Genomic DNA, 21748 nt, shown 5'->3' on the forward strand with positions numbered 1-21748 from the left:
AACACACTATAGAGGAACACAGCTGACTAAAATCATGAAGTGAATTACAGAATTCATGAAGTTAACAAATCAAAAGTTAACAGTATTTTTTTACATAAGAAAATAAAAACAGTAAGATTAGCACAAGTTGCTTTATGTATGGCAAGAACAGTACTGTTTAAATTTTGATAAGACTAAAGTGAAAAGAATTTTCTTTTCAGTCTCTTCACTATTTCTAATTATGATTAATGTTTTTCAAGTGCCAAGAGAATTGTACATAAATACTTGAAACCGTAATTGAGCATAAAGAAGACAATTTATGTGGAATAATTCTACAGCCAAGGGACAATCCTCTAACTGACCTCTGCAGAGTTGTCTTATATTCCTACATTTAAAAGATTTTAAATTAGATTGGAGATGATTTGCCCAAAACTTCAAATTCAAGATTCCAATATAATAATTCAGACTTTCTGAGTAACCAAGCTAAATAAATTCTCTCTAGTTCTGTTATATTAGGCAAAAAGCTTCTTTGTTTTTGTCTTTTAAACTGTTTTACCATGAAATTTCCCTATTGGATTGTACACATATATTGATTTCATTAAAATGAGAATTGTGCAACCATCACCACAACACAGTTTTATAACACTTTCAACACCCTAAAACATTCCCTCATACCTAATTACAATTAATCCCTAGTCCCATTCCCCAGCTTTGATCTGTTTATCCATCCCCTTTTTCTAGAAATTTCCTTTTAATAAATTAGCCTTTTCTAGAAATTTCATGTAAATAGACTCAGAGTACGTATAGTCTTATGTCTAACTTTGTTCACTTGGCAAAATGTTTATGGAGGTTCATCCATGTTGAACCACATTATCAGTAGTGTGTTCCTTTTAATTACAGAATAATATTTCATATGTGGAAATAGTGCATTTTGTTTACACATTCACCAGTTAATGAACATTTGGATAGTTTCCGGTTTAGGCCTAACAGGAGTAATGCTGCCATAAACATTGTGTAACAAGTCTTTGTATGGATATATATTTTCCTTCCTCTTGGTTAAATGCTTAGGAGTGGAATTAATGCGTCAAAAGATAAATGTATGTTTATTGGAAAGAAACTGTCAAATTCTTCTCCAACATGGTTGTGCCCTTTTACATTCCTACCAGCACTGTATTTGAGTACAAGTCCTTGCTCCTCCACATACTTCCCAACATTCTTCTACCACTCTTTCATTTCAGCAATTCTAATAGGCATGAAATAGAATCTCACTGTGGTTTTTATTTGTATTTTCCTAATAACTAATCATGTTGAGCTGCTTATTAGCCATTTATGTACCTTCTTTGGTGAAATAAAGCATTCCCCACTTTTTAATTAAGCTGTCTTACTAATGAGTTGTAAAAGTTCTTTTATATTCTGGATATAAGCCCTTCATTAGAGATATTTTTCCCACTCTGTGGCTTGACTTTTTGGCTTTTTTTTTTTTGGTTTGTTTGTATTTACTTTTTAAAATTAACTTTATTAAAATATAATGTAAGGTAAGATACAAAACATTTCTATCAACCCATAAAGTTCCCTTGTGATCTTTTACAATTGGAGCCAACCACCAAACCTCAGGTAATCACTGAGTAGAATTCAACCATTATAAATTACTTTTGAATATTACAGAAATGCATATAAATTACATACAGCATATACTCTTCTAACTTCATTTACTTAAAATGCTTTTTGATATTCATCTTTTGTGTTGCACTCTATCAGCAGTTCTTTCCTTTTTACGGAGGAGTACTATTGTTGCACTATGTAAATATACCACAATTTATCTACCAGTTAATCCCAATTGAGGCTCTCATGAAGCAGGTATGAACATTTATGTACAAATACTTTTATTAATATGTTTTCCTTTCTTTTGGATAAATACCTAGCAGAGGAATTGCTAGGTCATATGGTAGGTACACGTTTAACTTTGTAAGAACTGATAAAAACAGTTCCCAAACTAGCTATGCATGAGAGTTCTAGCTGCTCTATACTTTTAGCATCATTTGTCATCACTAGCCTTAATATTACCCATTCCAATAAGTGTGTTCTGGTTTAAATTTGCATTTTCTAGATGACTAGAGATATTGAGAATCTTTTCATGTATTTATTGACCACTTCTTTATATTCTTTTATGAATTGACTCTTCAAATCTTTTGCTCACTTCCAAAATGATTGTCTTAATGTTTTGAAAGACTTCTTTATAATACTAAATATGTTGTAACACAAGGTAGATTTGGACAGCATTAATACATTTAATAATTTTGCTCAACTTCTAACTTCATGTGGTAAAAACACATTCAGTACTGAATAAAAGAAAAATGGGGTAAGAATAGAAGAATGGTCAAAATTTAATAATATAGTGTGAAAATCAAATGACCTCAATCTTAAACTATTCATTTCTCCACAATCACAATAACATAAAAATTTAAAAAAGGTAACCTTATCTAGATTATGTACAACTCACATTTGAAATCAGTAAGTTGTCCCCAAAGTCCTCAAATTCTATATCCAAGTTTGACCATGACTTTTAGAATAAATCTACCAGGTTTACTTAAGTTTTCAAGTGCTGATGGTACCTAACCAAGCAAAATGTTGGATACAGACTTTTAAATTTAAAATTCTAAAACTATTTTTCCCCTTAATTTTTCTCTTTCCTCCTTTTTCTTCTACTATTCTTTAACCCCCTCTAGCCTCCATTCCTCTAAAGCTGGTATGTCCTATTACATTTTTAGATTCATTTAGAATGATTAGAACCATCATTTTTGAAGATTTTTATCATCCCAGGTGAAAGAAACATCCTGGCCTTTAGTACTCACCTTTTCTCTTATTTCTCCCCAACCCTTCCTAGCCCCAGGCTAGACATTTTATATAAATAGAACAACAGAATATATGATCCTGTGTAATCTACTTTCTGACCATACAATTTATTAATATAAAATCTAATGAAGTTATTTTCTATAATACAAACTTATAATTTTAGTAAATTTTTAAATATTTCTCCTAGCTAAGTATCTCTTGATGGAACTGCAGCCTTTACATTCATGATGGAGCATTCTTAATAATTTCATTCCCTTAAAAAGAAAACTACCAAAAGAAACTTATTTGGCAAAAACATTTAAGTATCATAACAGTAACTGTTGATTTCATTTTATCAACAGTTAATTCCTATTTTAAAGAAAGTAATATATTTTACTTACTACAGAACCTTACCTTGACTAAGATGTTCATGGTAAATAGATGCTAAATTAGGCAGATGTTGTTGGAGATGAGATGTTAGCTCTGCATGTGAATTAATCTGAACTAGCTCCTCTTCACACCCAGACTCTTCACCGTCAAAATCAGCCATATTTTTTTCTGATTTTGCACTGACCTGGGAGCTACTGCAACTGACATCATCTGCACTTAGCATATCATCAACCATATGCCTATAACACAGAGAAGAGCACACAATTACTAATTACATATTTAAACAGAGTTTGTGAATACCAAAAATATCTCTCAAAACATTTGGCACAAGTTACACTCAAGAACAAAGCTACATTTGTTTTTATAATAGTATAGTATGTTAACAGCTTTACAAAATCTAAAAAGCCCACAATATCAGAACTATATATTAATTTTACAATATACCCACATGTAACACATTTCACGAAAACATCTTCAAAGACAATGATTTCAAATAAGAACAGGAAATTCACTTTTCTATAATTATTCTATAAACTCAAATCACCATGCGAACCTTAAATTTTGCTTACATTTACTCATACAACTACAGAATCAAATGAGGTAACTACTGGGAAAGTATTTCAATTTAAGGCTGCAATTAAAAGCCGTTAACTGAGGGACTTTTAACTCAATAAATACCTATTAAGTATCACTTCTAAAACATACTATACTGGATGCTCTAAGGACATAAAGACAAAAGAATGAAACAATAAAATAAGGAAAAGTTCACGAGTGACTTAGACCCACAAGTATTACCATCTACAAAGAATATGCAAAGTGCTAACAAAAATAAAATCATTAGGTCTTCTAGGCTAGAGGGTTGGTTCTGAGTTAGAAGACTAAAAGAGATTTGCAATGTGACAAACAATTGTTTTTCACCTCAGTCTTAGAAACTAATTCCTTTGTCCTCAGTATGAGCTTTCAAAGGAGTTCATAGATACAGAATGCATATCTATGACATCAGACCCTAACCAGTGATTCTCAATCACAGGTGATTCTGGCCCCTGGGAGGGACATATATGGCAACGTCTAGACCCATTTCTGGTTATCAAAACTGTACATATAATGCTGGCATCCAGGGATAGAGGCTAGGGATGCTGCCAAATGTACTACAATGCCCAGGGCAGCACTCACACTGCTAGGAATACGAAACAATGAATTATCTGGTCCAAAATGACAATAGTGCCAAGGCTAAGAAACATTACCTTAAACTCAAATTGAGTTAGTGGTAAGAATAAAAAGAAAAGGAAATAAAGTACCAATACATATGAACATGTATTTCTCTCCAACAATTATACTGAATTCTGAAAGGCCTGGTAAATTGTCAAACCTAAGAACACTCATCCTGATAAAACATATGTTCATTATTTCATCAACTCAAACACTACTACTTGGAATAACAGTAATAATAAATAGCAGTGAATATATGAGGTCTGTCCAGAAAGTATCCAGCCATACAATATGAAAAATAGAGACATCTATTGAAGAAGATACAAGAAATATACGCAGGACAATGACACCTCAGTACCCTTCAAAGTAGGCACCTTGGGACCAGAAACAGTTCTCCCAATTGCCATCAGCTGCCCCTTCGGATTTTCCTGAATCTCATCAATGGTCTGAAATCTCTTCCCTTTCAAAGGTGATTTTAGCTTTGGGAAAAGCCAGAAGTCGCAGGGTGCCAAATGTGGCTGTAGGGGATCTGAGTCACCTGGGTGATTTGATGTTTTGCCAATACAGTTTGCATGAGACATTTTCCATGAGTGGGCAGGTTGTGCTGAAGCTGCCAATCACCAGTTACCCGTAGCTGCGGCCTTCTGAATCATCTGAATAGTTTCCACAGAGAAATGTTCAAGCTTAACGCAAAATTTGATGCAGACTCATTGCTCTACTCACTCAGTCATTTTGAATGTGATGGTCACACAATACACATGTTCACTTAACGGATGTTTACCATCCACACTGACTACCACAGTGAAGTAGTTATTGTTTATGCAGGCATATTCCAGTCCATTCCCCTTGGCTGTCTGTCAGGTTACATTGATGTCACACAAATAGTTCTTGTTATCTTAACAATGGTTGGACTTTTTCTGAACAGACCACATATACTGAGTTCCTATATTCCAATCACATTAGCCTATGAAATACTCACAATAAATAAATGACATAAGTATTGACAGTATTGTTCTATTTTATAGATGAGAAAATGGTAAACAGAAAAATTAAGTACTTTGCCTAATACTGGAACAACTAGTGAGAAAATCACTGTTAAATACCACAGGTATATTTCACAGATAATCAAAAAGTTTTAAGCAGAAGCTTTATCCTTTTTTTTTTTAAAGATTGTATTTATTTATTTTTTTAGAGAGAGGGGAAGGGAATGGGAAAGAGAGGGAGAGAAACATTGATGTGTATGAGATACATCAATCAGTTAGCTCTCACACACCCCCAATTGGGGACCTAGCCTGTAACCAAGGCATGTACCCTGACCGGGAATTGAACTGGTGACCTTTTGGTTCATAGGCTGGCACTCAATCCACTGAGCCACACCAGCCAGGGCAAAGCTTTATCCTTTTATTAAAATACCCTAAAATTATGATATGTGTAAAATTTCCCTTTTCACAATCACACTTGCATGGAAATTTCCACAAACAGTTTTCTACCTACTCATAAGAAATTATTACAAGGAGCTGAAGATACAAGATCTGTGTTATCCAATGACAGCCACTAAACTACATGTGGTCACTGCACACATAAGAAGTGGCCAGTCTAGATTCTGGTCAAGATGGCATAGTAGGTGAATGCAGTACTCAGAACCTCCTACAATCACATCAAAATGACTACCAAATTACAGAACAACCAATATCCAAAACACCTGAAATCTGCTGAACAGAAAGATATAAAAAAGAAACCACTTTCAGACTGGTAAAGGGGTGGAAACATGGAATGTGCTGGTCTCACACCCACCTATGGTGGTTAAAAATTAGGACAGGAGGACTTCTGCTCAAGATGGCAGCATTGGCAGACATGGCTTGCCTCCTCCCACAACCACATCAAAATTACAACTAAAAGCTAGAACAACCATAACTCAGTACCATCAGAAGTCGAGTGGAATGGAAATCTGACAACTACAGAATTAAAGAAACCACATCCATCCAGACTGGTAGGTAGGGCGCAGATGCATAATGGGCTGGTCTCTCACTCATGTGTGGTGGATAAAAACTCGGGAGGGGTATCTCAGGAGCAAGGATTTCCAGCTCTACACCAGGACCCCAGCCCAGGGTTCCAGTGCCAGGAAGATAAATCCCTGTAACTTCTGGCTGCAAAAACCAGCAGGGATTGAGTCGGTGGAAGAAATTCTAGAGCCCCAAGCAGTTCCTTTTAAGAACCCACACATGGACTCACCTACTCAGACTCAACCCTTTTGAGATCCAGCACTGGGTAAGCATCTTGAAAGGCACCAGTGGCATATAGGGAGAAACTGAAGTATCTGGCATCAAGGCAAGCAGAGGCCATTGTCCCTTTTCTGAACCATCCACCCAAAGAGCTGGCAAGCTGTTGCAATATCTGAGACTCCATCCACCTGGCTTTGTTTGTTTGACCCTCCTTGGAAATCCCCAGAGGCTCTGCCCCACCCAACTTATGAGCCCACCCAAGCTACTTTTCCATATGAATGGCCAGTCTCAGGCTCACGCTTCACAACTTCCTAAATCCTCTCAAACAAGCAACATCTGGCCTCAGTGAGCCCCAGAGCAAAACACAGGTCTAAGGGCTGACCATGGCCTCTACCACCTGGAAACTGCAGGGCCAGCACACCCATTGGACAGCTACAGACCATGTCGGAGCACCACACCCTACCCCTGCACAGCTCATCCTTCATGGAGGGTGGAGGTTGGTGGTAAGTGGTCACAGCCAATCTTTGCAACTGACTAGCCTAGGTAAATCCCTCCCACTGATCTGCCAACAGCATTCAAGGATCAACTACAAGAGAGTGTACTCAGCACACATGAAGAGCGCACCTCAAGTACCCAGCTTGGGTGATAAAGAAGGCTGTACCACTGGACCCTATAGGATACCTACTACAGTAGGCCACACTACCAAGACATGGAGTCAAAGCAGCTCTATCTAATACAGAAACAAACACAGGGGGTCTGCCAATACGAGGAGACAAAAAACATGGCCCAAATGAAAGAACAGATCAAAACTCCAGAAAAAGAGCTAAATGCAATGGAGATAAGCGATCTATCAGATGCAGAGTTCAAAATACAGGTTGTAAGGATGCTCAAGGAACTTAGCGAGGACCTCAAAAGCATTAAGAAAAAAGATCCCAGTCCAAATCAGTACCCCAAGTCCCAATCAGTACCCCCAACCCAGGATTCCAGTGACAGAAATAGAAATCCCCATATCTTCTGGCTGTAAAACCAGTAGAGACTATGGCTGAGTGAGATAAAAGGACTCCTGGACTCCTAGGCTTTTCTCTTAAAGGGCTTGCACACTGTCTTACTCGGACACTCCCTGAGCTCCACTGCTGGGGAAAATGCTGGAAAGGTGCCAGGAACAAATGGGGAGGAACTGAATTGTCTGGCTTCAGGACAAAGGCTGGAGGAACAGCTTTCTCCTGAACAGAAGTGTTGACAGAGGCTGTTACTCCTTTGCAGAGCCCTCTACCCACAAAGCCTGCAGGCCAATGCCAGATCCAAGTCTCCGTCAACTGGGCTAACACTGTTCCGCCCACCTGAGATCCTGACCCATGCAACTTTCGGATCCCAAGCTGTTTCCAGTGGCTGTTCCATACAAACAGCCTCTCTTGGTTCATGCTTCAAGTTTTCATGAAATTTCTCAAACAAACAGCATCAGGATTCTCTGTATCCCATACCAGCACAAGGTAGCAGCCATCTGCAGATGGCTCTGTAGGTAACGCTGGGTGGCCCTGACCAGGACACAGGTTGTGGCTGCCCTTGCACCTCTTGGGAGGCCCCAGAACCAGTGTAACCAGTGGACAGTTTCAGACCACAATGGATTACAACTCAACCACCTCCACAAGCAACAACTCAAGGGGGCAGACTCAGCTAGCACCAAGGCCCTACTGAAGCAAGTACTGCTATATGGGGTCAGCCCCTGCACAGCAGCTCCTTCACTATAGTCACAGCCAGTCCTTGCAGCCGAATGGCCTGGGGGTCAATCCCTTCCAGTGCCAACAGCAATCAAGACTCAACTACACAGGAAAGTGAACAGAGCCCACACTGGGGCACACCTGGAGCGCCCACCTCAGGTGACCAGGGAGGCTGTGCCACTGGGCTTCAGTCAAAAACAAAATGAAATCTTGCCATCCACAACATGGATGGACGTAGGAGGTATTATGCTAAGTGAATTAAGTCAGAAAGAGAAAAGACAAATGCCAGATTTCACTTATATGTACAATCTCAAAAGCAAAATAAACAAGCAGAAAAGAAACAGACTCATAGATACAAAGAACATTTTGACGGGTGCCAGATAGGACAGGGGTTGGGGGGATGGGTGAAAACAGTGAAAGGATTTAGAAGTACAAATTGGTAGTTATAGAATAGTCACAGGGATGTAAAGTAACAGCATAGGGAATATAGTTAATATTTTACTAACAATATATGGCGTCAAACGGGTACTAGATTTATCAGGGTGATCACTTCATAAGTTATTAAATGTCTAATCACAGGCTCTACACCTGAAACCAATATAATATTGTAAGTCAACTGTAATTTAAAAGGAAAAAAAACCCATTGCTTTTAAGATTTTATTTATTTATTTTTAGGGAGAGGGGAAGGGAGGGAGAAAGAGAGAGAAAAACATCAATCGGTTGCCTCCCACAACTCCTGCAAACCCAGGCATGTGCCCTGACCCGGAATCTAACCCATATCCTTTTGGTTTACAGGATGATGTCCAATCCACTGAGCCATACCAGTCAGGGCAAAAAAGGTTTTTTTAGGTAGCTTACCTAAACTGAGATGTGTTATAAGTATAAAATATTGTAGATACTATTGCTTTAAATAAAATCTAAAATTTAAATTAATCTCTCCTGTTTCATTTTGCTTTAAAATATGCCCAACAGAAAATTAAAATTTATGTATTTTTGGTATGCGCTTATAGTTTACATTATAGCCCTATTGAACAGCACTGACCTACAATAATTATAAATACAGGGTAGAATTACTTCTCTGAAGGAAATACAAGTTTTATGTTTTTTATGTTTTTATTTTTTAGCAGACTTACCCATCATGGTGGTGGTGATGGTGGTGATGATGGTGGTGATGCTGTGGACCAATGAACTGCCGACAATTAAATAATTCATTCCCAATTGTTTCCCCAAGAAAGTCCCCAGTGCGTGTAATACATGATTCCTGAGATGTTTGTGCTATATGAGCAGCATTCATTTCCCCTGAAATATCATGTTCTGGGTCTTCAGAATGTGAACAGGCATCTAGCATTCGTATTCGATTATCCACTGATGGCAGTGACTCAGTGTTAAAAACCAGGTCTTTTCCTGTTCCATTGCTCGTCCCACTTCTTTCTGATGGTCCTTGTGAATCCCCTAAGCAAATGCCTGCTTGACCTTCTAACTTTCTGTTCCGAAGATCTGTACCACAAGTACTTTTAGGAGGATTATGACCATGATCATCATCTTCATCTTCTTCTTTAAGAGCTTCAATATCTGCAATGTCTTCTGAGTGTACCTCACTGCCAGGGCTCCCAGCTGACTGGCTTGCGTGGCTAGAATTCACTTCATTGCTAGACCCATCACTATGCCCACTGCTGCTACCAGGACCACTGCTTCCATCTTCACCGCTGTTGGCAGTTTCATCAGAACTTCCCTGCATGGATTCCTGTATTTAGAAACAAATAGATTTAAATAAATATCTATACTAGTAAGAAAAAAATAATTGACATTAACACATTGTACTTTTTAAAAGGCCGCCACAGTCTTGACTCATTCCTTTGAATAATACGAAATGGAATTAAAAACTCAAAGTAAAGCACTCCCATAATACTACTTAAAAGAGAGATCAGGCCTGAACACAGATCATGTTTATATTCCTAGTTAAAAGGATACACATGGCATAAATCCAAAAATCACTGTGGGGTCGGGTAGGGGGGGTAGGGCAGACATTTTTCATACCTCTGTGTCTGAAAGTCGCTGTTGCACATGTTTGGTTCTATTAATAAGTTGCTCATCCATTTCAATGTCACTGCCTCCACTTTGATGGGTATCGCTGTTATCACTGCTCTGAGGACTAGCTGCAGGTGACCCTACATTAAACAGATTTTTTTTTGTTTTATTTCTAATGCATATTAACATGGATCTAACAGAATGACACAATTCTTTAATTCTTTGATTTACCAAAGCTTCATGCTAAGTAGCCAAAAATACATTTGCCAAGGAGGATCAATTAAGTCAAGATACTAATAGTTTAAACAAAAAGTGTGAGCTGGGTAACTAGTTAAAAGATTTATGTCTTCTGCTCAAAATGAACTTAATGACTCTGATGCAAATATATAAAGTCAATTAACTAATGACCATCAACGTGAGTATAAGTCATCTTGCCATGCACTTCTAAAACCCAACTTACAAGGTGATGGAGCTGCTCTTCTCAGCTCTTCTTCCTCTGAAGGAAAAGGAAAAAACAGGAGGGAAATATTCTAAATGACTCAGCTTATTTGGGATAGCACATCAGTTGTTCTTATCACATAATCAACAAGATACAGGTAGGGAAATTTGCAATAATGTAAGTCCCCACCACCTGCAGTAGTGGTTGTGGGTACCTGCACAAAAAAGCCTAAGAAAAGAATGGTATACGGTATCAGGGGACAAAAATTGGGGTAGAGTTGATAAAGTTTTAGAGAGTCCTAGAAAGCTTCACATGTGTAAAAAGCATATATAAAACACCTGAAATGAGAGCCAAAAAGATGAACTAACCCCAATTTATTCACACTTTCACAACCTCTATAGTGCCCATCTCAAACTTATTTTGAAATTAAGGTTGAACTGAACTACTTAGCAGAAACTACTTCAAATTTGCGTTATAAACCTTGGATACCTTACTTAAAACAGTACTTTATACTTTACTAACCTTTCTTATTTCCAATGGGAAGATTGGTATTTAATAAAGATGCAAAAGAACTCTGTTTAGATAACTGAGCCTTAGCTGCTAGTGCATTATTCCATAATGCTTTAATTAACATCGATGCCAAGTACAATGTCTTAAAAAAAAAAAGAGAGAGAAAGGTTGAAATTAGAGATTTTAGGCAACATCGTAATAAATTTAATATCCTTTTGCCTAAATGAAATGCTAACCATATTAAACTACAATTTAAATTATATGAATCACAAATAAATTTTCACATTACTAAAATAAATAATTATCACTATGTATTGAATAAATTACCTGTTCAGTATGAACACTTGGCTCAAGAGCTGAGACCAGATTGAGAAGATGTCTAAGTGGTACTGGATCCAAATTCTTGATGAGTGAAGGAAATAAATCATGTATATACCGACTACAATGTTTCAACTACAAAATAAAGGTAGAGACAATAATCAAAAATAATTACCCTATATAAATAAATAATCTAGTAACTAAAAAGTTATACAGTTTGTATTTTTTTAAAGCTATAGTGTTTGTTTTAAAAGCCCAAGTGGTTGCTACACTAATCTTGGGTTGGCCAAAAAGTTCATTTGGTTTTTTCCCAAAGATGACTCTAGTAGCGCTTAGTTGTCTTGAATTTCGTTTTAAACTCTTTTTTTAGTGTATTGTGACTGCTGTCGCATCAGTGTATATTTAAAAAAAGAATTTCGGCCAAGATGGAGGCATACATTGATACACTTTGCCTACTCACACAACCAAAAAAAGGACAACAAATTTAAAAACAAAAATCCAACCAGAATCGCCAAAAAATCGAACTGTATGGAAATCTGACACCCAAGGAGTTAAAGAAGAAACATTCATTCAGACTGGTAGCAGGGGCGGAGACAGGCAGCTGGGGCAGAGAAAATGCACAGCAATGCTGTGGCTGGAGTACTGAGTGGGTGAGACGTCGGCTGGCAGTCCCAGATTTCCATGTGGATAAACTGGGCGAAACAACTGGGAAGCAAGACAGACGGCAAAACCCAGGCTTCCAGAGTAGGAAACTAAAGCCTCAAAAACCACTGGTTACAAAAACCTGCGGGAATTGCAGCATCGGAAGAAACTCCCAGCCTAACAGGAGAGTACATTGGAGAGAGCCACAGGATCCTAGAACACACAAAAACCCACCCGCCCTAGAATCAGCACCAGAAGGGTGCAATATGCTTGTGGGTATTGGGGGAAGTGATTGAAAGCCAGCTGAGAGCCAAAAGAGGACCCCTCCCCCACATACAGCATCACAACACAGCAATGTGTGTTACCCCACCCTGGTGAACACCTAAGGCTCTGCCCCTTACAACCCAATAGCTGCACTGAGGCAAAGAAATATGGCCCAAATGAAAGAACAGATCAAAACTCCAGAAAAACAATTAAGCAACAAAGAGACAGCCAACCTATCAGATGCAGAGTTCAAAACACTAGTTATCAGGATGCTCACAGAAATGATTGAGTTCGCTCTCAAAATGAAGGAAAAAATGAAGGCTATCCAAAGTGCAATAAAAAAAAAAATATATATATATATAGGGAACCAACAGTGAAGAGAAGGAAACTGAGAGACTTGAATCAACAATTTGGAGCAGAAGGAAGAAATAGCAAATATGAGAATGAAGAAACAAGAATTCAAAAAAATGAGGAGAGGCTTAGGAACTTCTGGGACAACTTTAAATGCTCCAACATCCAAATCATAGAGGTGCCAGAAAGAGAAGAGGAAGAGCAAGAAATGGAAAACTTACTTGAAAAAATAATGAAAAACTTCCCTAATCTGGAAAAGGAAATAGATTTCCAAAAAGTCCAGGAAGCTCAGAGAGCCCCAAAGAAGTTGGACCCAAGGAGGAACACACCAAGACACATCAAAATTAAGTTACCCAAGATTAAAGATAAGGAGAGAATCTTAAAAGCAGCAAGAGAAAAGGAGACAGTTACCTACAAAGGAGTTCCCATAAGACTGACAGCTGATATCTCAAAAGAAACCTTACAGGCAAGAAAGGGCTGGAAAGAAGTATTCCTAGTCATGAAAAGCAAAAACCTACATCCAAGATTACTCTATCCGGCAAAGCTATCATTTAGAATGGAAGGGAAGATAAAGTGCTTCTCAGATAAGGTCAAGTTAAATGAGTTCATCACCACCAAGCCCTTACTATATGAAATGTGAAAGGGTTATCTAAGAAAAAGATGATGATCAAACACTATGAAAAGTAAAATGACAAAAAACTCAGTCTATCAACAGTGAACCTAAAAAACAAAAACAAAATCCAAGTAAACAATTAGAACAGGAATAGAATTGTAGAAATGGAAATCACATGGAGGCTTATCAGCAGGGAGGAGAAGGGGGGAGAATGGAGTAAAAAGGTACAGGGAATAAGAAGCATAAATAGTAGACACAAAATAGACAGGGGCATGTTAAGAACAGTATAGGAAATGGGGAAGCCAAAGGATTTATATGGACAACCCACAGACATGAACTAAGGGGCCGGGGGGCGGGGGGGGGGGGGGGGGCCGGGGATACTGGAGGATAGGGGAGTAGAGCGGAATACAGGGAGAAAAAATTGGGGCAAGTATAATAGCATAATCAATAAAATATAATTAAAAAACAATATTTTATTTTTTAATTTCATTGTAAAAACATTTTAAAGATCAAGCCTATCAATTACAGGAATGTGCAAATGTATATTTTGTATTTTTTAGGATGATTACACATTACTATGACTTGTAACAGTAACTAACCTAATATTTTACATATTTAATAGTAATAAACTGTAAAACTCAGACTTGTTTCATATATGTAATTTTGAAATATAAGTACTGCATTCTGATGGATATTTCACTTTTAAGAGTTTAAAATAACAGTTTAGATATTTTGTTTACTTAAGTACTAAACTTTATATACAAATCCCATGAACTGTTCAAAATCCACAGACCACAAAAAAACCCAACCACAAATATGAAACCAAAAACTTGAAAATGATCAGCAAAAGCCAACTTAAGCAAAGCAAAAGACAACATCAAAATATAGTCATAACTCAAAACAGACAAAAGGCCAGTTTCATGTAATGAAAATGAAAATGACAAATACTCTATAAACAGTCTCAGAAAAGAACACAAAAATGGCTCTTAAACACAAGATTTTCAACCTGATTCATATAAAAGAAATGCAAATTAAAATATCAAAGATATCACCTTTTACTCATCAGTTTAGCAAATATCAAGAAGTTTCAGAACACAATGTATTGACAATAAAGGATGCCCTGGCTGGTGTGGCTCAGTGGATTGAGCACTGGCCTGCAAACCAAAGGGTTGCCAGTTCAATTCCTGGTCAGGACATATGCCTGGCTTATGGGCCAGGCCCCCAGTAGGAGGCGCTCAAGAGGCAACCACACACTGATGTTTCTCTCCCTCTCTTTCTCCCTTACTTCCCCTCTCTCTAAAAAGGAAATAAATAAAATCTTAAAAAATAAAATAAGATAAAGGAAATGTGCCACCATCACACCATTATCTACCACAAGTAAATTACACATATGCTTTAACCTAACAATTCTATTTATAAGTAGGAACTAATTCTACATAATATACGCACATGGATGAAATGACTATATTAGAAGCTACTTATTGTATCATTTGTATAACAGAAAAGATTGCGGTAAAATAAGACCTATGGAAAAAAACTGATTAAATAAATTATAGTGTCGTGCATATAATGAAATACTATGGCATCTTAAAAAAAATGTTTGCTATATTGATATGGAATAATCTCCAAGATAAATTAAATGAAAAAAGACAAGTCTATTTAATATGCGACATCTGTGAAAAGAAGACAACAAAGGAAGAAAGATGTTTACAATTAGCTATCTGTATAGAAAATCCATGGAGCACCTAAGAGGGTAAGAACTGCATGCCTGGGAGACAGGGCCAGGAGTAGGAAAATATGTACTATATCCTTTTATATTTATTTACTTTTTGGATTTTGAACCATGAGGATATATGCCTATTAAAAAATTAAATTAAAAAAGAAAATAGAAAACAAATCCAACACAACATTCTCAACAGAATTCAGTATATAAATAAAAAAAATAGAAAAATGTTTCTGAATAAACCAAATAGTTTCATTAAGAACCCCCAATCGACTAATTTCCTTTAATTTTTTTTGAAATAAATTTTCATTTCTGATTTTTTTAGAGAGAGGGGGAAGGGAAGGAGAGGGAAAGAAACATCAATGAAAGAGAGATACATCAATCTGCTACCTTCTGTATGTGCCCTGGCTGGGAATCAAACCAGGGACATTTAGGTTTGAGGGATGACATCCAACCAAGTGAGCTACACTGGCGAGGGCTCATTTCCTTTAATTTTACCAGTAATATAGTAATAAGACTTGCGACTCTTGAAATCAGACTTCCTATGTTTCACTCCTTTTTCCATGTCTCATAGGGGAGTAAGGCACTTAGAACAAATAATGAGGAAGCACTCAATAAATGTGGCTGTTAATAGTACCTGTGCTGCAGCCCAAATGCAATCAATATGCTGAGTACTCAATCGTCCTTCAGCTGCCAAAAAATTCAAAATCACTTGGCACTGTTTGATAATCTGGGAAAGAAAAACTTATTATAGTTAATTTTTTAAAATAGTTTTCTGTCTTCATATAACAGAGAAGTCAAAAACATCCACAAACCTCAATATGTAAATTTGGTCCAAATATATGCTCTACTACATTGTTGCTTATAAGCCAGTCTGCAAGTTCTTTTGCAATGGATCTAAAATCAAATAATAAAAATAATTAATACATTGAAAAAATTAGTATTACTCTTTCCCATGTCTAAAAGGCAGACACAGCTGAAAAACTAAATGTGTTCACATACAAATTATAAAGCAGTGACTATATACAATTAACTATTCAGATTATTTCACAAAGAATAACAAAATATAAGAAATGGTAATATTATCTAACTTTATAAACAAGCAAAAAAAAATTCTAGAAAGTTACAGAGTAACAACTTACACCAGGTACACGGGTGAGAATACCAAGTGTTAACGTATAATAAGTGATGTATTTTCCTGCTCAAGGACATTGCCTTCCACTTTTCAATTTCTATAGCGGGCACTGAAGTGTTCAGGGAAGGTTTCCCATTATAACCTTTACAGTAAGATACCATCAGGAAAGTAAATTAGCAAAATGGTGAAAAAAAATTATCTCCAAGCCAAACTGCACATCTCTTACCTGATACTGATGAAGATTCCACTAATGTTGTCCAAAAATAACAACTGATAGTTCCTAGCAAGTTAGTTACATTTACCAACATATCATCCTCCGTTTCAGTTTTTTTTTTATTTTAGAACAGTTTTAGGCTACCCTTCATTTTTTAAGAACTATCTAAAATCCACTCCTTTTTACAGTAACTCACTTATTAGCATACAAGTTAACCTCTTCTGTTAGTTCTACCAATAACGTACTGTGGGGTTTCTCAGTTATCTTTTACAGCTTTGAAATATACATGACATCTAATAAACTGAACATACAGGGTATGGCAAAAGTAGGTTTACGGTTTTATGTGAAACAGTCAATTCTTGCATTATTATTTATTAATTATTGTATTATTTTCCAGAGGAACAACTCTAAACCCACTTTTACCGCTCCCTGTATTTGAAGTGTGCAGTTTGATGAGTTAAAGCTTAAGTATGCATCTATGAATCCATCAGCACCAGCCAGATAACAAACACGTAATCAACCAGTTTCTCTGTGCCCCTTTGTAATCCATCCCCCTTTCAGCCTCACAACCCCATACCCTAACTAGTGACCTGCTTTCTATTATTAGAGATTAGTTTTCATTTCCTATAATTTTATGTATGAAACAAAGTGATGCAGTATGTACTCAAAATTTTTTAAATCTGGCTTTTCACTCAACGTAAGATTTATCCATTTGTTGCACTTATCAATGATCATTGGTTTCTTCTAGGTTTTAGCAATTATGAATAAAGCTGCTGTAAATATCCATGTGCAGGTTTTTGTGGGGACATAAGTCTTCCACTCCTTTAGGTAAACCAAGGAGCATGATTGCTGGATCAGGTGATAAGAGGATATTGAGTTTTGTATGAAACTATCAAACTGTCTTCTAAAGTAGCTGTGCCTTCTTGTGTTCCCACCAGCAATGGATGAGACTTCTGTTGCTCCACATCCTTGTCACCAATTATTCTAGATTTTCACCATTCTAATAGCTGTATGATAGAATCTCATTGTTATTTTAATTTGCATTTCCCTGATGAAAACGGGTATGCGGCCATCTTTTTACATATGCTTATTTGCCAGTTGTGTTGTGTATCTTTTTTGATGAGATGTCTGTTAAAAGTCTTTGGTATATTTTTAATCAGGTTGTTAGTTTTCATGTTGCTGAGTTTTAAGAGTTGTTTGTGTATTTTGGACAATAGTCCTTTATCAGATGCATCTTTTGCAAACATTTCCCCCTGCACATGGCTTGTCTTCTTATGCTCTTGACATTGTTTTTAGGAAAGTAGAAGTTTTTCATTTTAACGAAATCCAGCTTATCAATTCTGTCTTTCATGAATCATGGTATTGTATCCTAAAGGTAATCATACCCCAGGCCATCTAGGATTTCTCTTATATTATCTTCTAGGAGATTTATAGTTTGGCATTAATGTTTAGATATGTAATCCATTTGCATTAACTTTTGTGAAGGATTTAAGGTCTGTGTCTAGATTCTTTTTTTTAAACATGTGCTTGTTCAATTGTTTCAGCACCATTTGTTAAAAAAGCTATTCCTGCTCCATTGTACAATGGACTATATTTATATGGGTCTATTTCTATTCTTTGACCAAAACCACACTCTCTTGATTGCTACAGCTTTATAATAAATCTTGAAGTACAAAACCTCCAATTTGGTACTTTTCCTTTCAATATTGTATTGGTTATTCTGGGTCTTTTGCCTCTCCATATAAACTTTAAAATTAGTTTAAAAGTCTCAAAATAAATTGCTGGGACTGAGATTACACTGAATCTATAGATCAAGTTGGGAAGAACTGATACCATATCTTTAAATTTTTGAGTCTTTCTATTCACTGACATGGAATACCTTTCCATTTATTTAGTTCTTTGGTATCTTTTATCAGAGTTTTGGTATCAGACTTTTATTTCTTCCTTCCCATCTGCAACCTTTCACTTCCCTTTCTTGCCTTTTTGTATTAGGAAGGACTTCTAGCAAAATGAAGAAAAGCAGTGATGAGAGGGACATCCTTCTCTTGTTCCTGATCTTAGTGGAAAAGCTCTGAGCTTCTCACCATAAAGCATGATGTTGGCTGTAGGGGTTTTGTAGATGTTCTTTACCAAGCTGAGGATGTTCACTAAGAGTTTTTATCACAAATGACTGATTTTGTCAAATGCTCTTCAAATAACTATGTGATTTTTCTTTATTGTTATGATGAATTACAATCATTAATTTTGAAATGCTGAACCAGCCTGCATATTTGAGATAAATCACACTAGGTCATGGTATATAATTTTTTATACATTGTTATATTTGATTTGCTAATATTTTGTGAAGGCTTTTGCATCTGTGTTCATATGAAATACTGGTATGTAATTTTTGCTTTTTTGTAATGTCTGTGTCTTGTTTTGGTATTAGAGTAATGCTGGACTCAAACACAAGTAAAGCAAGATTCCCTCTGCTTCTATCCTCTGAAAGAAACTACAGGTAGTATCATTTCTTCCTTAACTATTTGGTAGAATTCACAAGTAAACATATATGGTCCTGGGTGCTTTCTGCTTTGGAAGGTTATAAATTTATGATTCAATTGGTTCAATAGATAAAGACCAACTCAGATTCTCCAATGTCTATTATTTTTAAAAAATTTAATGAAAGAAGTAGTGATGGGTAAATTGTAGGTAGAATAGGTTTCAAAATAGAATTTATAGTTAAAGATCCCCAAATTTTTTCATCTATGTAAATTATACATTAAAAAACAGAGTAATTAAAAATTGAATAACTTTAATTTTTCTTGTATGTCCTCAGAAGAATTACATTTAATAAAAAAACACTTAAAAGAGTTTTTTAAAAAGCTATGTACCTCAAAAGGTAAAACACTGAAATAAAACTACTAATGATGTCTTTTAGGTAAAAGATATTTTCTGGGTAGCCCTACAAAAGCTATAATCCATGACTGAACTGATTTGCGTAACATACAAAAAGACAATTCAACAACTAAAATTCTAAAAGATGAACTTCATTCTTTCAGTCTCTTGAATGACATTAAAAGGAGACCCAGGAAGTTTTGTAATACCTAAGAACTGTAATTATAATTAACCAAGCATAAAATTGGATATTATTAGTAACAATCATTCAGAACTCTGGAAACATACACAATGGGACTCCCAGAAAGAGTAGGGGAAGCAGGGATAAATTTTGAAGAAATTATGGCCAAAACATCCCGCATCTGATGAAAAATATTCATGTACAAATTCAAGAACAACAACAAATCCCATAGGATAAACACAAAGAGATCCATACCTAGACACATCATAGCCGAACTATTAAAAGCAGCAAGAGAGAAAGAACTAAGCATGTACAAGGGAATCACATTAGATTAACAGCGGGCTTCTGATCAGAAAAAAAGGAATACAGCTATACTGAAGCAATGTTTCCATAATTTTACTAGAATTAAGTTATAAATCTGAATAAACAATAATAAATTAAGATGCATATGTAGCCCATTCAGCTAACTTCTCCCTGGAAGGCGGTGCATGGGGATGGCGAGCGCTGGGCACTGAGAGGCGAGGAGGTACCTGCAGGGACAGCGGAGGCCTGAGGGCTGGGGTGGCCACAGGAGTGGAGGCAGAAGCTGCAGGCGAAGCAGTGTTCAGCACCACGGCCCAGGCCATGCAGCAAAGAGAAGAATAAAGTGAATTGCAAACCCAAGAACAAGGATAAACAGGAAATCCCTTTCCGGCTCCAAAAGATTATGAGGAGTCACCAGGATATGAAAAACCCTATCTGTAACAAGAAGAGGAAGAAAGAAGCACAGGCAGCCTTCAGAAGCATGCTGGAGAAGGAAGCGCGGGGCGTGGACCCAGACAATGCAGTCCCCAAGTTCAAGCAGAGGAAGGGGGAGTAGTCCAGCAGGGCCTACATCCAGCGGGTGGAGGAGGAGGCCCAGCATATGCTCTTCCTCAGCAAGAACAAGGCCGACAACCGGCAGCCCAAGGCGCAGGCAGCTCCCAGGAAGAAGTCTGAACGGAAGAAAGCATCCCTGAAGAGCCGACTGGATAAAGTCTGGCATAGCAGAGAGGAAAAGGCAGCACAGAGGCTAGAGCAGGAGCTGCTCTGAGACATGATGAAGTTCGGGAGGTTGCCCTGCAGCTCCCTTTCCTCACACCCCCAGCTGACTCCCAAGCCCAGAGGTGGCATGTGCAGGAGCCAGCCTGGCAAGAAATCACCAGTCCTGGAGATGCTTTTGAATCCTGGCAGTGTATCCCAGCCTCCTGCTACATCGACGGCCCGATAGTGGGTTGTGGTAGAGGAGAGAGAGGGCTGTGCAGGCCTACAGGGCAATGAAGAAGTTGCAGTGTGAGCGGCCAGGGGCTCATTCAGCCCACCTCCCTCCGGAGAAAACAGAGATGAGTCTATGACGGCGGGAGACTCGGGCTGCCATGCTGGGTGAGGGAGAGTGGGCAGGGGACCCACAGATCACAGTCCTTTCCCTAGGCGCAGTCTGGGATCCAGAGCCTGGTACACCAGCTCCCAAGTTCTGGAAAGGGCTCCAGCCTCTGCTCTCCTTATTTCCTCCCTGAAGACTATTTTCCTTAGTGACCATCGTCAGGCTCATGTCTGACACCAGACACCATCTGTCCTTAGTCCCCATAGGTGGGGTCAGCACATAGTTAAGACATAGTGAGTCACACCCAGCGTTATTCCCATGAGCCTAGCATTGCCCTAACCTGTGTCCTGAACACACAGGTCCAAGCTGAGATGAACATGGGCCAAGCCCATAATCCCATCCCTAACTGCCAATTATTTGTAGACACTGTGGACTACTTAGGTGGAGCAAATCCTCACAGGCTCCTCTGGATTTAACAGAGCAGCACCGCTGGAGACAGGAGGCAGGGAGCGGGCCAGTGTGGGGGAGGAAGGAGCCCCAGGGGAGGGCTGGTTAGCATCAAAACCACCTGCTCACCTCGCCACTGTTAGGTCCCCAGAAGCATTTTTCACAGGGAAGCCATCCATGGAAGAGAGTTACCATGGCCATTGTTGTAGTCACCTTCAGTGGCCAATAAGGTCAGTGTATGGACTCAAGTGACTTTAACATAGGGCATTACACTAAATTTCAGGGACTGGTTTTTCTGTTTTTTAGATTTTGGAGGT

At 37.7% G+C, this 21748-nt stretch overlaps 1 protein-coding gene and 1 pseudogene across 6 annotated transcripts in view; one reads left to right on the forward strand and one right to left on the reverse strand.

Moving 5' to 3' along the window:
• USP34 (ubiquitin specific peptidase 34) overlaps positions 1-21748 on the reverse strand; it is a 223184-nt gene that overhangs the window by 135340 nt on the left and 66096 nt on the right. For 5 of the 6 annotated variants that reach the window (XR_008427014.2, XM_053925775.1, XM_053925777.2 and 2 more), the window contains exons 9-16: positions 16054-16135; positions 15876-15968; positions 11655-11780; positions 11340-11469; positions 10839-10874; positions 10388-10518; positions 9484-10094; positions 3226-3440 (exon numbers count right to left, since the gene is read on the reverse strand). Coding sequence is in view for 5 of the 6 variants with exons in the window: in XM_053925775.1 (XP_053781750.1) it covers positions 3226-3440; positions 9484-10094; positions 10388-10518; positions 10839-10874; positions 11340-11469; positions 11655-11780; positions 15876-15968; positions 16054-16135 (1424 nt within the window). In the remaining variant the exon portion in view is untranslated. The remainder of the gene's footprint in view (positions 1-3225; positions 3441-9483; positions 10095-10387; positions 10519-10838; positions 10875-11339; positions 11470-11654; positions 11781-15875; positions 15969-16053; positions 16136-21748) is intronic. The other variant, XM_053925776.2, reaches the window with a different exon arrangement.
• Positions 19261-21328, forward strand: LOC112297994 (coiled-coil domain-containing protein 137 pseudogene; annotated as a pseudogene).

This window comes from Desmodus rotundus, chromosome 5, assembly GCF_022682495.2.
Source record: "Desmodus rotundus isolate HL8 chromosome 5, HLdesRot8A.1, whole genome shotgun sequence".
In the NCBI taxonomy this organism is placed as follows: Eukaryota; Metazoa; Chordata; class Mammalia; order Chiroptera; family Phyllostomidae; genus Desmodus; species Desmodus rotundus.